Here is a 17,083-nt window from a genome sequence, read left to right as displayed (position 1 = left end):
TGTAAAATGGTGAATCCTAACAGCACCTACCTCATAGTGTTGTTCCAACGCTTAAGTGAGTTAAGATAGGTAAAGCATTTAGCACAGTGACTAACTGTCATCATTGTTACCATGAAATTCCCTTTATGATCTAAAATTTGTTATTTTGTCTTTTTTTTTTTTTTGGTCCTAGAAGAGGATTTCCTAGACCCCCTCTCTTCTCTTTTCCTGCCCCGGACCGACTGCCTTTCCTGCTCTCACCCTCTTGGTGACAAATCTTGGATCTTCCTGGGCTCCCTTACAGTGCTACCCTTCCCGGAAGGGCTTGGCTGGTGTTGGCAGTACCTCTTGACCAGTCTGGGTGGGGTTCCTATGGGGTATCTGTGAGGTATACTGCCTCCTACAGGCCAGAAGCAGTGACCCCACTGGCCTGGCCTGAGAGTCGAAGCCTTTTGCCCTTTGGCCACCTCTTAAGACCTGTGCTCTTCTGATTTGGGCATATCCAGAAGGTGAACTACATTATATCAAACACTCCCCATGTGCCAGTCCCTAATACAGAGAAGTACAGGGTATAAGCGGCTAAGTGTGCAGGCTCTGGAGTCAGGCTGTGTGTGTTCACATCCTGGCTTATACACTTACTGGTTGTGAGGCCTTGGGCAAGTTACTTTGCTGAGCTTCCTTTTCTCATTTGGAAAAGGAGATAGAATAGTTTTTAGTTCGTTGTTCAGTTATAGAAATGAAATAATTACATAATGAGGATAATTCATATACAATCTGGAGTAGGAAGAATTCTTAACAATGAGTAAGAATTAGAAACTTTTCATTTTCCCAGCGCCTTTGGATTCCATTCTTTATAGTATAGTTCCATTATTTTGTTTGCAGTTGTGTGATTTTCCCAATCAACTGCATCCATATTCAAATGTTAGTACAAAAGCAATTTGAAAGCCAAATGTAAGTGGTTTTTATTTAACTGTTTGATTCAGTTCAGCAAACACTTATTGTGCTAGTCACTATGCCAAGAGCTGGCAATATAACTTGGAGTGACGTATGGGGTCCTGCCCTCAAGATGTTTACAGTTTAGAGGGGAAGGTGGGTATTTAAACCTTGTAGACAGAGGGAACAGTGTGAGCTAAGGCACAGAAATGTAAGAAGGCCAGACAGCCTGACCCAAAACAAGGACATGCAAGTTGCTCTCCTTAGCCAGAACTTAGCTCATGGAGGCAAAGGGGTAGGAGGGCTGGGAGGGAGGAAAGAGGGCAAAAAGGTGAGAGGTAAGGTGGGGGAAGTTCCAAGTCATCGAGAGCTTGGATGTTATACTTAGGAATTAATTTGAGAGCAGTGAGGAGAGCCATTTAAGGACTTTTGGTAAGGGAGTAATGAGATCACATTGTGTTTGTAAAAGGTTATTTTGACTTCAGTAATGAGATTGAGTTGGAGAAGACCAAACTGGGGACAGAGATTGGTTAGTACATTTTTGCAGTAGACCTGTGGAGAGGTGATGAGGACCTGGATTAAGGTAACAGTGAGGAAGAAAAGGGAAAGATACAAAAAATGTTAAGGAGCCCGAAATGATGGGTGAGTGGTGGTGCTATTGTATGACAAGTACCGGAGGGACAAGTATAGGACACTGAGGGGGGATAATAGTGAGTTCCATTCTCCATTTAGAAATGTTGAGTTAGAGGTACTTGCAAAATAAACAAGTGGAGGTGTCCAGTAGGAGACTGGTGTCAGTGGGAGCCTTTGGGCTAATACTTGGGAGTCATCTGCTTGCAGATGGTAGTTGGACCACAGGAGTGGGTAAGATTCCTCAGGGAGAGCAGGTGGAGAAAGAAGAGAAGAGACCAAGGACAACGCCCCAGCTTGGGTTCACTGATAATTAAAGTTTGGGTAAGGCATATGCAGCCAGCAGAAGAGAGAGAAAGAACAGTAACAGGTGGTGTCTCAAAAAGTGGTGGAAGAGAATATTTCAGAAGACAGAAAACAATATCAGAGGCCACAGAGGCATCAAGTTACATCAGGATGGAGAAGGTCCATTGGATTTGACAAGCAGAGGGACTCTGTTTGAGGGACTTCGGCATCTTCATTGCTCACATATAAAGCCTGATCAACAGTGTCTTTCTTGGAGAGAGAAAGGGATAAGAAGGGGGACACATGAAGAGAAGGATCTGTGTTCCAAAGAAACCGGAATGCACCTCTAGTACAACACAACCATGCCGTTAGGATTGCTTACAGGCTGAGCCAACCCATGAGACTGAGCTGAACCGCACAGATGCATTCAGTCCTACGACTCAGAGGAGATCCCAGTTAATAATTTCATTATAAATTCTTTAGACTTTTTTCCCTGCATATAAACAAATATGTGTGCTTATATGTATACACAAATATAATTTTAAAAGTAAATATTGGCTCATGCTGTGCGTGCTCTTCTGAGAACCTGAGTAAAGTAATCATCTTTCCATGTTACTACATGTAGAGCTATTCCAGTCTTTAATGGCTGCAAAGTATTCGTTGTTCAAGTGGACTATAATTTATTTAACAAATTGGACCCTGAATGATGAACTTCTCATTGTTTCTAGCTTTTCACTATCACAGTACCTATAAGGGTATTTTTGCACACGTATCATCTTTGTACACTTTGGCAGAGTGAGTGTAGGTTAAATTCCAAGGACTGTGTCTTACTTGTTTCTCTTTGTGCTAATCTTTCTATTTTACAACATTGTACATTTTCCCCTTTCGTTCACATTTTCTCATGTATTTTAGTAAAAATACATTCTTTATATGGGCGTTTCATTCCACCAACATTTACTGGACACCCACTCTGCCAACCCCTACCTTCTGCCACTGTGTTCTCTGCTGGAGAGACAAAGATGAACATGTCACAGCTCTTGCCCTGAAGCTGTTTTTGGTGGGCAAGAGAGATAGCTGATCAGATGATTACAACTTACTGTAACAATTATTGTGAACAGAAGCACAAGGTGCTAAGGAAGCACAGGAGAGGAGAGGCACCAACCAAGACTGGGGGGTGTTAGGAAGACTTCCTGGAGTAGGGGACTCCTAAACTGAGTCTTGGGCGCCTGGGTGGCGCAGTCGGTTAAGCGTCCGACTTCAACCAGGTCACGATCTCGCGGTCCGTGAGTTCGAGCCCCGCATCAGGCTCTGGGCTGATGGCTCGGAGCCTGGAGCCTGTTTCCGATTCTGTGTCTCCCTCTCTCTCTGCCCCTCCCCTGTTCATGCTCCGTCTCTCTCTGTCCCAAAAATAAATAAACGTTGAAAAAAAAAAATAAAAAAAAATAAAAAAAAAAAAAACTGAGTCTTAAAGGCAGAAGGGAAGTTAACCAGATAGAGGGAAGCAAGAGTATTCCAGGCAGACTGAATGTTCATTGGAAAGTAGGTGGGAGGAGACAGATTGTGAAAGGACTTGTGTGACAAGATATGAGTTTGGATACAGGATTGAAAGCCGTAAGTGGAGGAGTGAAATGGTCAGATTTATGTTTTAGAAAAAATATCCTGAAAACAGAAAACAGTTAAGTTTTGGGGTGCCTGGGTGGCTTAGTTGGCTAAACGTCCAACTCTTGATTTCAGCTCAGATCATGATCATGAGTTCATGAGTTCGAGCCCCACATCGGGCTCTGCTGAACCTGCCTGGGATTCTTTGTGCCCCTTGCCTGCTCGCTCACTCTCTCTCTCCCTCTGTCTCTCTCTCTCTCTCAAAATTAAATAAATACACATAAAAGAAAGAAAGAATAGTTAGGTTTTAAAAAGGCCACTCTGGCTGCAGTGTGGGAGATGCCATTAAGGGGTTTGAAACTTAGGCAGAGAAGCCAGTTGGGGCTGTTGGAATCAGAGATGACATGCCCGAAGACAGGGTACCCCACTCTTGTTAATCTTTTGCTAAGTGGTTTATGGTTTTACTTATTTAAGCAGAATCTCTCCCTAATGTGTTCAGACTAGCTATTGCAGATGTAAGAAAGCAATTGATTTTTTTTAATATAGCTAATATTTGTCTACTTTTTAAGTGTTTAAAATTTTTTTTTATCATTTATTTATTTCGAGAGTGAGTGTGAATGGGGGAGGGGCAGAGAGAGAGAGAGAGAGAGAGAGAGAGAGAGAGAGAGAGAGAATCCCAAGCAGCACACAGAGCCTGACACAGAGCTTGAACCCATGAAACCATGAGATCGTGACCTGAGTTGAAGTTGGATGCTCAAATCAACCAAGCCACTCAGGTGCCTCTCTACTTTTTGTTTTTATTTTTTATTAAAAAAAAATTTTTTTTTAATGTTTATTTATTACTGAGAGACAGAGAGACACAGAGTGTGAGCAGGGGAGGGGTAGAGAGAGGGGGAGACACAGAATCTGAAGTAGGCTCCAGGCTCTGAGCTGTCAGCACACAGCCCGACGCGGTGCTTGAACTCACGATCTGTGAGATCATGACCTGAGCCGAAGTCAGTCGCCCAACCAACTGAGCCACCCAGGTGCCCCTACTTTTTAAGTTTTTAAATCTAAGTGTTTAGTTGATTTTTTTGCTTTTCTGTGTAATTATTTTTGAGTACTTTTGCATATTGATATATTTTTGATCCTTTCCCTCTTTTTCCATTTTTATTATGCACATCTCAAACATACATAAAAATAAAGAAAATCATAGAACACAACCCCATATGCCCTTCGCCCAGATTCAGTAACTATTAGGATTTGGTCCTGGGGCACCTGGGTGGTTCAGTCGGTTAAGTGTCCAACTCTTGGTTTTGGCTCAGGTCATGAGCTCATGGTTTTGTGAGTTTGAGCCCTGCCTTGGGCAGTTCTGCTGGCAGCGTGGAGCCTGCTTGGGATTCTCCCTCTCCCTCTCTCTCTCTGCCCCTCCCCCATTTGCACTGTCTCTGTCTCTCTCAAAATAAACAAATTAAAAAAAAATTTTTTTTAATTTTTTTTTCAACGTTTTTATTTATTTTTGGGACAGAGAGAGACAGAGCATGAACGGGGGAGGGGCAGAGAGAGAGGGAGACACAGAATCGGAAACAGGTTCCAGGCTCTGAGCCATCAGCCCAGAGCCTGACGCAGGGCTCGAACTCACGGACCGCGAGATCGTGACCTGGCTGAAGTCGGACGCTTAACCGACTGCGCCACCCAGGCGCCCAAAAAAATTTTTTTTAAAGATATGGTCCCACTTACTTCATCTTTCCTTTTTTCATGGTTTTGTGCTGTTGCTGAAGTATTTTAAAGCAGAATCCCAGACCTCTTATTATTTCAGCTCTACAGACTTCAGTACGCATCTCTGAAAATTTCCTATGTTTTTCGGATACAAATTTTCTTTTTTTAATTTTTTTAAAATTTATTTTGAGAGAGAGAAAGAGCAAGCAGGGGAGAGGGGCAGAGAGAGAGAGGAAGAGAGAATCCCTAGTAGGCTCTGTGCCGTTAGCACAGAGCCCAGTGTGGGACTTGAACTCACAAACCATGAGATCATGACCTGAGCCAAAATGAAGAGTCGAAAGCTTAACTGACTGAGCCACCCAAGCACCCCAGATACAGATATTTTCTTACATAACCACAGTGCCATTATCATTCTTAACAAATAGTAATTTCTTGGTATAATTTAATATCTAGTGTATATTCATATTCCTTGTGTATCTCAAAATCTCTTTTAATAGTTGGTTGATTTGTTGCAGTCGGGATTGGAATCACACATTGCATTTGGTAGTTTGAACTCAAAAGACTCTTAATCTATAGCAGTCCATAACATTACTCCCTTTAAAAAAAAAAAAAAAAAATCAACAAATGAATAAGCAGGAGCACCTGGCTGGCTCAGTCTTCGGGGCATGTGACTCTTGATTGCAGGATCATGAGTTCGAGCCCCACATTGGGTGTGGAGATTACTTAACAAATAAAATATTTAATAAAAAAACAAACAAAAAACAGAATCAGACCTGTAAACACAGAGTATAAACTAATGGCTACCAGTTGAGGGGGGGAGTAGAGGATGGGCAAAATGGGTGAAGGGAAGTGGGAGATACAGGCTTCCTGTTATGGAATGAATATGTTACAGGAATGAAAAACATAGCAGAAGGAATATAGTCAATGGGACTGTCATAGCGTTGTATGGTGAGCATAGCATAAGGTATAAACTTGTGGAATCACTATGTTGTACACCTGAAACTAATGTAACATTGTGTGTCAACTACACTCAAATAAAAACTTAATTATAACACAAAATAAAAATGCCATTGACTATTGAGGAAATCAGGTCTGTGGTCCTGTAGAATGTCCCACATTCAGGATGTGTCTTTTTCCTCCTACTATAATTTAACTTATTCTGCTGCCTCTTATATTTTCTATTAGCCAGAGGTTAGCTTTGAATAACTAGTTGGATTCTGGTTCCTCTTTTCTTTGGGAGGAGGGTGCAAGACTACTGATAGGTAGGGCTGTGAAGTGCTACCTCTGTCCGATAGCCGCACTCTTCGGGGCACTAAGATTGATTAGTGGTTCAGGCATTGACGGCTCCTCCCTCCATTATAAATTTCCCCATCAGCCTTTCATCGAATGAGTTCATCCACTGATGCTTGTCACCTGAGTGAATTATTTCATCATGGGCTATGAAATTTTTAAAAATTCTGTCAATCTTTTCACACTTCTTAGTTGAATAAAGAACATTCCCTCAATAACTAGGGCTATTTGGTTGTTCTGAAATATAATATGTACCAAAAAGACAAGACAAATGCTTAATTCATTTTCTTTTATTGCAATTTTTGAATTAAGGAGTTGGTACTTTAATTGTTCCATTTTAAGTATCTATTGATCATGCTTCTATTTTATGACTTATTGCATTGGCAAGTCTAGTGATCCTCCTGCCATGATTATCTGGTTATCTCAGCCTTTGAGAAATGGGTCTTCCTTTGCACAAGAGGCTTTACATCCTTAGCTATGTGAATGACTTTCTGCATGTCACACATCAGTCCCTCTAGTCCTGTAGTTTTCAGTAGAAAACAGAACAACCTTTCCTTTGGTTTCTCCTCTCTTGTTTCAGGTCACACTGTGAATAAGATGCGTCAGCACTCAGATTCAGAAGTGGCTTGTCTTGCTGGAGAAGTTTACACTGAGTGGAGAACTTTCATTGAAAAACATTTAGATAGACCTTCTATTGAAGTGCGAAGTGACCCCAAAACTGAGACATTCAGGAAAAATGCCCAGAAGTTACTCTCAGAAGCCTTGGAATTAGAGGTAATGTCTCCTGGTTGGAATGTGATTCTCTTAGGTAAATGAGCCTCACATTTTCGTAATGATCTTTCATAGTCTTAGTGCTTTGGCTTTATTCTACCTAGGCTTGCTTTCTTTCTTTTTTTTTTTTTATTAAATATAATTTATTGTCTGATTGGTTTCCATACAACACCCAGGGCTCAAAAACCTCTCTGACCTCAGCCGCAGCAATTTCTTACTTGACACATTTCCAAAGGCAAGGGAATTAAAAGCAAAAATGAACTAGTGGGACCTCATGAAGATAAAAAGCTTCTGCACTGCAAAGGAAACATTGAACAAAACTAAAAGGCAACCGACGGAATGGGAAAAGATATTTGCAAATGACATGTCAGACAAAGGGCTAGTATCCAAAATCTATAAGAACTCCCCAAACTCCACACCCAAAAAACAAATAATCCAGTGAAGAAATGGGCAGAAAACATGAATAGACACTTCTCTAAAGAAGACATCCAGATGGCCAACAGGCACATGAAAAGATGCTCAACGTCACTCCTCATCAGGGAAATACAAATCAACGTTTATTTATTTTTGGGACAGAGAGAGACAGAGCATGAACGGGGGAGGGGCAGAGAGAGGGAGACACAGAATCGGAAACAGGCTCCAGGCTCCGAGCCATCAGCCCAGAGCCCGACGCGGGGCTCGAACTCACAGACCGCAAGATCATGACCTGGCTGAAGTCGGACGCTTAACCGACTGCGCCACCCAGGCGCCCCAGGGAAATACAAATCAAAACCACACTGAGATATCACCTCACGCCAGTCAGAGTGGCTAAAATGAACAAATCAGGAGACTATAGATGCTGGTGAGGTTGTGGAGAAACGGGAACCCTCTTGCACTGTTGGTGGGAATGCAAACTGGTGCAGCCACTCTGGAAAACAGTGTGGAGGTTCCTCAAAAAATTAAAAATAGATCTACCCTATGACCCAGCAATAGCACTGCTAGGAATTTATCCAGGGGATACAGGAATGCTGATGCATAGGGGCACTTGTACCCCAATGTTTATAGCAGCACTTTCAACAATAGCCAAATTATGGAAAGAGCCTAAATGTCCATCAACTGATGAATGGATAAAGAAGTTGTGGTTTATATATACAATGGAATACTACTTGGCAATGACCAAGAGTGAAATATGGCCTTTTGTAGCAACGTGGATGGAACAGGAGAGTGTTATGCTAAGTGAAATATGTCATACAGAGAAAGACACATACCTTACGTTTTCACTCTTATGTGGATCCTGAGAAACTTAACAGAAGACCGTGGGAGAGGGGAAGGAAAAAAAAAGTTAGGGAGGGAGCCAAACTATAAGAGACTCTTAAAAACTGAGAATAAACTGAGGGTTGATGGGGAGTGGGAGGGTGGGGAGGGTGGGTGATGGGCATTGAGGAGGGCACCTTTTGGGATGAGCACTGGGTGTTGAATGGAAACCAATTTGACAATAAATTTCATATTAAAAAAAAACAAACCACCCGGTGCTCATCCCAACAGATGCCCTCCTCAGTGCCCATCACCCACTTTCCCCTCATCCCCACCCCCCAACTCTACCTGGGCTTTCTTTAAGGATTCTGAATTTGTAAGCATTCTGGGAGATAGTATTGCAGAAAGACTAGCAAGACCTGGATTAAAACCCTGGCTCTATTAGGAACTGGTTGTGTCACTGTAGGCAAATCCCTTAATGCTTCTGAGACTTGACTTTTTTATCTGTAAAATGAGTATTATAATTCCTATCACCTATAATTATTGGAAAGATGAAACACTTACACAAAGGAATAGTATATATAGTATGTGATGATTAGAAGTCACTTAACGAGTATTGGTTCCTTCCTACATAAAATTCTTCCCCTTCCCACTGAAGCAAAAATTCTGGTATGGACTCTGCTATGGACTATCAGTCTATTGAAAAGACACTACTCCCCTTTTTTAAAATGTCAGCACTCATACCTTTAGTTCCAAGGCATATAATCAATTGGCAAGACATAATCTCTATTGTTTCCATAGCTGACAGTTCAAATGTTAGTAGTTTGAGGTACACCTGGTAGAAGGAGTTTTGCTCATAATCATCAAAAACAAATCTTATAGATCAATTAATATTTTTGAAAAATCAGATGTAACATCCATATTTTTTCCTATTCTTAAGATATCCCTATTAAAATATACTTAAAGAATAATTTGAGAGGCACCTGGGTGGCTCAGTCCATTGAGCATCCAGCTCTGGATTTAGGCTTGGGTCATGATCTCACGGTCACGGCATTGAGCCCTGCATTGGGCTCTGCCTGCTTGCGACTCTCTCTCTCCCTCTCCCTCTCCCTCTCCCTCTCCCTCTCCTCTTCTCCCTCTCCCTCTCCCCCTTTCTGCCCTTCTCCTGCTGGCATGTGTGTGCACTCACACTCTCTCAAAAATAAATAAGAATAATTTAATATTATTAACAAAAGAAACAATTTCAAAAGTCTGATTTAAACGCTAGGTCTGCATTCTCTGAAAAAATATTTTAACCTTTCTATCTCAATTATACATCTCCAGAAGAAAGGTAAATGGACTTGTGGTATGTTACTTTTTAAAAATAGAGTTTTGGGCTTTTTAATACAAACTTATGATAGAAAATGAGAAAATGCAGAAAGGAAAAATAAAATCACCATTGAACTACCATCAGACATAATCTTATTGACATTTTGGTGCATTTCCTGTTTGGTAAATTATTATAGCTCTTTAAATGAATATTGGGCAAGTTAATGATTATACCATATTTATTAAGAGCCAATCATATGCTAAATGTTCCATATGATGCTTTTATTGATTATTTAAATAACCGCCAAAAACTGACGATTATTTACATTTGCGTTTTACTTTTAACCTTGATCAATATCAGTGTCATTTTATATATCCTTTTCTATATATCTTTATTTTTTCATGTTTATAATTTTTAATGTCTATTTGATAGTTTAGTGAATTAATATGCTATAAGTTTGCTTAAGTTCTTCTAAACGAAGTTTTAATATGACTATTAAACCCTTGAGGGAAGAAAAAAATACGAAGACTGTAAGTCTAATTTTCCAGAGTATCGATTAGCCAACAAGGTTTGCTATTTAATATTTTACATAAAGTTTTTTTTTTAAATAAGCCAAAATTATTGCAGGAACATAGAGTGTGGGTATATAATATGTAGTTAATGTGGTGGTAAATACCAGTTCCCTGTGGTATCTTTTTAAGTAAATGATAATAACGAAGCTATGCTTGTAAGGATTAATGAGCAGTTTGCCTGCTATATTAAACTCCATAATAATTATCCTTTTAGTTTATCCATTAATTATCCTTTAAATGGCACATCAAGTGGTAAGCACTCAAGTGTTACAAAGCAAAGTTAAAAAAGTGATACATTCGTTAGCGCTTCCCAATGTAATTGGAAAAAATATCAGATTAAGCATAGCTGAATGGTTTTGCTCCCAAAGAATAAATTTTTAAAATTAAAAATGTGCATCTTACCATCTTCCTTGGGCAAAAAAAATCAATCTGTTTCCCTTGCATAATAAACAGCATTTGATAGTATTTTTATCAGTTTGGTATGTCAGAAGATATAAAATATAAGCACTTTTATATAAGGTTAACTTCTAGCACCTATCATCATCTGAAATATTTCCATATTAGGGTGAATCAATGAACCATCTAATCCAGTATCTGGTCTTTGACAGTAACCAATGTTGAGTGCATTCAAATCAGACATCAGATCTCCATAAATGTACTCTATCAGCCAGTAGTAAACCATTGGGTAAGTTACTGGCCCAATGACTAAAAAGCCTTTACAATTTGATCCTAGTATGTGTTCTTGCAAATTCACTCATTACATTTTTGTAGAAAAAATGGTCTCATGTTATTTGTTTGGGTCATGTCCTTTAGTAGTGAAAGCCACAGATGAAGAATATACACACACAGCCAAAAGGCGCATCTCTTTATTACTCTACACAGGTCTCGCTTTCCAGATTTATGGATTGTTTCCTTGTTCTTGGAATAATGGGATAGATGAATAAAAACTCCACTTTTGAGACCCATGCTCCATTCCCCTTTACTTCTCCCTTCCGGATCTTCTTTGTTCTTCCCTGTCTTTTAGATCTTTCCTCATATGAACGTCCCCTGTGGTGTCATTCTCTTACTTCCCCTTCCTCATTATCCACTCTCCTTCCTACCTCATGGCCTGTGATCATTTTCCTATTATGTCATTAAAAAAAAATGAACCTGATTCTCAAAGTGAGCCCGTATCATTAAGAGTTATGAAACACTGGCCGGTTGGCCCAGTTGGTTGTCGGATGGTGCTAATGAGATCCAGGTCAGGGGTACGTCCCCATATGGGACTGTTAGTTTTTCCTTTGTTTAATGGCCTCAGACTGCACCTCTGGCTTTGACCAGCTCTCTCATAAATGTATTCGAGTGGTCAAAAAGGAGTGTGGGTAGATGTGTACAAATCCAGTCAAGCTATTGGAAAACTCATACGAAGTTTGCTCCCAGTGGATATTCAAGTCAACAAATGTTTAGTATTGGTGCTGGTGCTGGACAGAATATAAACATAAATGAGTCGCATTTCCTGGGCTAAGAAAGCTTATCCTTTCTTGGCTGAGAGCCTGCAAATGACTAAATATAAGGCAGGATGAAAATATGTCTGGAATAGCGGTTTGGCAAGTGGTATAGACACACAAAGGACAGAACAGTGAAGTCTGATGGGGGAATCTGGGAAGGTTTTATGGAAGAGATGACAGTCGAAGGGGATAGGATTTTCCTAACTAGAAAATACATATTAAAATAGAAACATTATATTTCAGATCTCATCTTTTATGCGTAGGATATTATTGGAAGAGCAAGAAAGGATGGAGGTATACACAGGGAAAAAGGATATTCATTTAACAAATGCTTACTGAGTACTTGCTTTGTGCCTGCACCTATGCTGGGCATCAGGAATTCGGGAATAATTCCGACATGGTAACAACCCTAGAGGGGCTCACCATCTTCTGAGGGAGATAGACAGATAAATAGTCACAATCCAATGTGGGAAGTTCTACACTTGAGGTAGACACCTGAAGAAGACCTCCTTAAGCTTGCTTTTAAAGAGCTTAAGGATGTGCCAAACATCACTAATTGATTATGGCACCATTTCCCACTGTGTCCAGACTCCTTGATGGAAGACAGCTCTAGATGGTCACATTTTAATTTTTTTTTTTTCAACGTTTATTTATTTTTGGGACAGAGAGAGACAGAGCATGAACGGGGGAGGGTCAGAGAGAGAGGGAGACACAGAATCTGAAACAGGCTCCAGGCTCTGAGCCATCAGCCCAGAGCCCGACGCGGGGCTCGAACTCATGGACCGCGAGATCGTGACCTGGCTGAAGTCGGACGCTTAACCGACTGCGCCACCCAGGCGCCCCTAGATGGTCACATTTTATATCTTCCCCAGTTACAGCCAGTTTGTCCAGGATTGGACACACAGTGAATTTACAGGTACAAATAGATAAGGAAGGCAAATCAGATTCTCTGTCTCTGAGAAGTGTGAACTAGGAAACGGCAAGAAAGCAGCAGTAGGAGTGTTGAAGCAGAAGGGGTGTTGGAAGAGTTACGAGGGAGCAGAAGCTGTGGGCAGAGATGTGTAGAACAGGGGAGAGAATAAAGCGGTTAGAATTGGTAGTAAGGCAAATAGAGAGGAGCAAAAACATGTAAGAAAGAGACCAGGCAGATCTTGAGACACACGAGAGAAAGGGTATGGTCTCTAAATAAATCCCTAGGTTTCTTGTTCCCGATCCCATTCATACAGATATATCCCATTCCGGTTCCCGTTTCCATCCACATGGATGTTTCTCATGGCAAAACCTCTTTTTCTCAAGGTCTCAGTGAGACTCCGGTCCTTTCACCCCAAAGGACTTAACCTGAATCACCAAGTTAGGACCCATTGGAGAGGACTCAACAACTTGGGTAGGTTTGAAATACCAAAGGCAGTTAGAAGATAGACACTCTTCACTTGGGGCAATGAACTTGTACACATGGGTGTGTGATGAATTCTTTCCCCTTATGATTTACAGTTTAATATCACTGCTATTTTTCCTCCTTGTGATTGGCCTCCATTTAACAAGAAGCATGCATGAAAATCGTTAGGTGTTTGCTTTCTGTCCCTGTCACATCACTGGTACAGCACGCAGTCCACTGCCCCACGGTTATCTGTATACATGCCATCTCCTTTTTCCACTGGGAGTTCCTGGAGGGCAGGGTCAGGTCTTTTCTGCTTTGTGTCTCTAATACCCAAATCAGGCCGGACTCAGAGTAGTGACTCAGGAATTATTTGCTGAGTGAAGTATGGGTGGTATCCAGTTATGTGAATTTCAAGGTACTCTTAAAGTTCTTTTTATATGTATATTACAGTTTGATGGAATGGCCATGACCTCTTTTTGCAAATGCACATATACCCTTCTCCCCCAACAACCACTTTCCTCAAAAAAAAAAAAAAAAAAAGGAAAATGAAGACTTCCTCTTGTCTGTTATGTTAAGAGAATTTCTGAACAGTGACTTACTATCCTCACACTGAGGTGAGCAGCCTCTCTGGCAAATGTTGCTGGACAAACAGTGGGCCAACAGCAGCTACCCTTTCCATCTCCTAAAGTAGTCTGGTACCAGGGCTGCCTCAGGCCGGGGGCTAGTTCGGTGCCCTCCCAGGAGGCTACGAGAAGCTCAAGGAGTCTGGATTCTGGAGAACCATGTTGCCAAACCACTCACTCCAATGCAGGCCTTGGAGATAGTCATCAGGATCCCGAACTTCCCTGAGCATCTTTTGTCTGCTACACATAGGCAGACGTCTGGGCCTAGACAGTCATTCTCCTTGTCTCTTTGTTTCTCTCAGTCCTGTTCTGCTCTCTGCCTGGTCCTTATTTCTCCCAAGCTTCCCTTCTCTATTCGTTTTGTTCTGTCGGTCTCTCTGTTATGTGAGGATGTTTTATCGAATATCAGGTGTTCCTTTTTTACTTTTAGTACATTTTTTCTTAAACTTTTCTTTTAAATAGAACTGTAGTACATATATAGGAAAGTGCACAGAAGATAGATGTGTATGTAGCTCTGTGAATTTCTCACAAAGCAAATGCCCACTTTACCTCACCAGATAAGTCTCGGGTCAAACATCACTCTCTCCCAAAGCCAGGCGCTGCCCTCCTGGCTTGGGACCCTGTGCTGTAGCTCTGCGCCCCAGCACCCATTCCTGTTCCCTTTCCTGATACTCCGTATACTTACGATCCTGTTCTCTACTTGTCTCCAACTGGGCTGTGCTCTCCGTGGAGTCAAGGACTGTCAGCCTTGTTCACTGCTTTTTCCTCAGCCCATGCACAGAGCCTAGCACATAGTAAGTGCTGAATAAGTATTTGAATGAGTGGCAGGGTGGGGAGAGAAGGGAAAAAAGGAAGTGAGAAAAAGAAAATTGTTTCCTGTTTTCAGGGAAGACAAACTCAGAAAATAGGTCATTCATCTTATGAAAGTGTCTACAGGAAGCTTAGGACATTGTGGCCACCCAAGGAAGAACTTTCAGTCCTTTGAGCTAGGATTTGCTTTTTTGCTTTTTGGTTTTGAGCTGAGTTTTCACATGCAAATAGGAATATGTTTCTTGGGAAAAGTGGACCTTGCTGAGGGAACATGTACCTGGGCAGCGGCACAGCGGGATGTGAAAGCACCTTGGCTTGCTCAGGCTGGGCCACGGTCAGGGCTGGCGAGGCGAGTAGTGGGAGGTGGGCCTGGAAAGGAGGGTAATGAGGGAGTCTCTGAGCAGCAGCCCAGTCTGGCCTGGATCCAGACTGTGGACAAAGACCCAGACCTGTCCTGCTTTGATTAGGTCTGTGACTTCAGGAGGGCTTGGGCCTGAGCTGGACCACCCCAGAATTGCCACAGGTCCCATCCGCTAGGGCCACTCTGCTTAGCTGGCCCCGTGGAGGTCCCTTCAAACTCAACTGGTCTCTCCAAAAGTAAGGGGGCAGTTAGTATGGTGAAAGGAGAGGATCATGAACTTTGGGGTCAGGGGTGCCAGGTCAGAGTCCCGGCTCTGCCTCTTAGTTGTGAGACCTTGAACCTTTCTTTACCCTTGAACCTATTTCCTCATCTGTAAAATGAGGTAATAGGAGTTGTGAGCATTAAATGTGAAAAGTGATTTATAAACTGTTCTACACACATATCAGGACCCAGACCCAGTGTTTCTAAAATGTTGTAAGGGGTTAAAAGGCACTTTAAAAAACAAACCAAAAAAAGTATAAACTGTTATACTGATTTATTATCCTTGGTCTTCGTTTCCTGGTTGGTAAAGTACAGGGCCCAGTACCCGTTGCTTAGTTCAGGCCAGTTTCCTGTTATAATGGCAAATATTACCACCCGGCAGGGGTTGTGAATGAGGTCCCTGTCACAAAGCACATGGCCTTGTTCCTTAATTGCTAGGGTGGAATTAATTTGCTCTTCCTGTTTCTCTTGTGACAGGAAGTAGATGTCCTTGAATTTCAGTTGATTAATGGAGGCCTCTGAGCAGAGTGCTCCAGCCTCTCTTGCTTTTAATCCTTATGCAATGCAAGGCCCTAATTTGATAATTTTGCTGTTTTTTAGATGGATCACCTACTGGTTGAAAATATTGAGCGGGAAACGTTTCATCTCTGCTCCCGCCTCATTAATGGGCCATACCGGCGGACGGTGAGAGCCCTGGTCTTCACATTAAAGCACCGAGCTGAAATCCGGGCTCAGGTGAAGAACGGCTCGCTGCCAGTCGGCACGTTTGTACAGAACCACAAAAAATGACCCGAGGATGGTTCCAAAGCTGGGCTGGGCAGAAAGCAAAATGGGCCTCTCTCTGCCATTCAAAGACTCTTTTGAGTTTGGGTGATGGCTGCTGCTGGTGGTGCTAAATTTTCCCATGGTGCCATTCCTTCAGACAGAGGATGCGGAGAGCCCCGGGAGCCAGGCCTGCGGGAGATGCTTCATTAGCTGTATGCACTTGCGCTGCCTCACGGGACATGCGCTGGCTGTCACTAGGAAGCGCGGTATGGTTGCCATCACCCAACCCAGTGAAAGGGTGACAGATTTCACTGTGAGTGCGCCAAGGACACCTCTAAACTTCCCCCATGTCAGGCAGATGAAGTTACTACTTTATTTCGCCACCCTGCAGGTAACTGAAACTCAATTACTGTGGCTGCACACTCAGTTCCATCCCCCTGAGTTTAGATAGCTCTGGTGCCTCTCAGAACTCCCCTGTCTGTTCTCTTTGCTCTACCCCGGGGGTGAGCCTGCTGGAGCCAGCCAACTACCCCTTCTTTCCAGAACTCACTTATCTGAACATTTCAGCTCTCCCTGGAAGACCTTCTGCATTGGTCTCCAGAGCCCCCATGCTGAGGCTTCTAATGAGGAACTGGCCTGAAGCGTCCCCCTACCTTGGGGTTTATTTGAATACGCTGGCTCTTGGTTTAGGGCTCCGTAGAAGATACATAATGAAATTTCTCTTGAAATGAATTACCACAGTAGAAAAAAACACATCTATATTCTGAAATGAAATGCCTCTGTACAGGCCTGCTTGAACAATTACATAAATGAGATTTGCTCTTTTAAAGTCATAATAAACTGGGACTTTTTTTTTTTTTTTTTTTTTTTTTTTTTTTTTTTTTTTTTTGCCTAAAACAAAAGGTATGGCCTGTTCATTGAAAAGTATTTGGGGTTGAGAAAGGGGACAGTTGGTGAAAATAAAGAATGACTGGATGAGAATTTGAGGGAGATAGCAATACCCAAGGAAAGCTTTTTAGGTTAGGGCAGATGAGAGCATGTTTATAATCTGAAGAGAAGGAGCCAATAGAAAGGAAGAAATTAAACTGTTTAAAAAGAG

The 17,083-nt window shown here is 42.0% G+C and overlaps 1 protein-coding gene across 1 annotated transcript in view; it reads left to right on the top strand.

Moving 5' to 3' along the window:
* TCEANC2 (transcription elongation factor A N-terminal and central domain containing 2) overlaps positions 1-16,839 on the top strand; it is a 37,069-nt gene extending 20,230 nt beyond the window's left edge. Inside the window, exons 4-5 of the mRNA XM_047086046.1 lie at positions 6,995-7,188; positions 15,820-16,839. Of these exons, the coding sequence (XP_046942002.1) occupies positions 6,995-7,188; positions 15,820-16,008 (383 nt within the window). The 3' untranslated portion in view covers positions 16,009-16,839. The remainder of the gene's footprint in view (positions 1-6,994; positions 7,189-15,819) is intronic.
* Positions 16,840-17,083: the final 244 nt, after the last annotated feature.

This window comes from Lynx rufus, unplaced genomic scaffold, assembly GCF_022079265.1.
Source record: "Lynx rufus isolate CCGP_SWC_20201006 ecotype Redwood Valley unplaced genomic scaffold, mLynRuf1.p SCAF_2, whole genome shotgun sequence".
Lineage (NCBI taxonomy): Eukaryota > Metazoa > Chordata > Mammalia > Carnivora > Felidae > Lynx > Lynx rufus.
The sequence above is the reverse complement of the archived record's forward strand: the minus strand, read 5'-3'. Positions and strand labels throughout refer to the sequence as shown.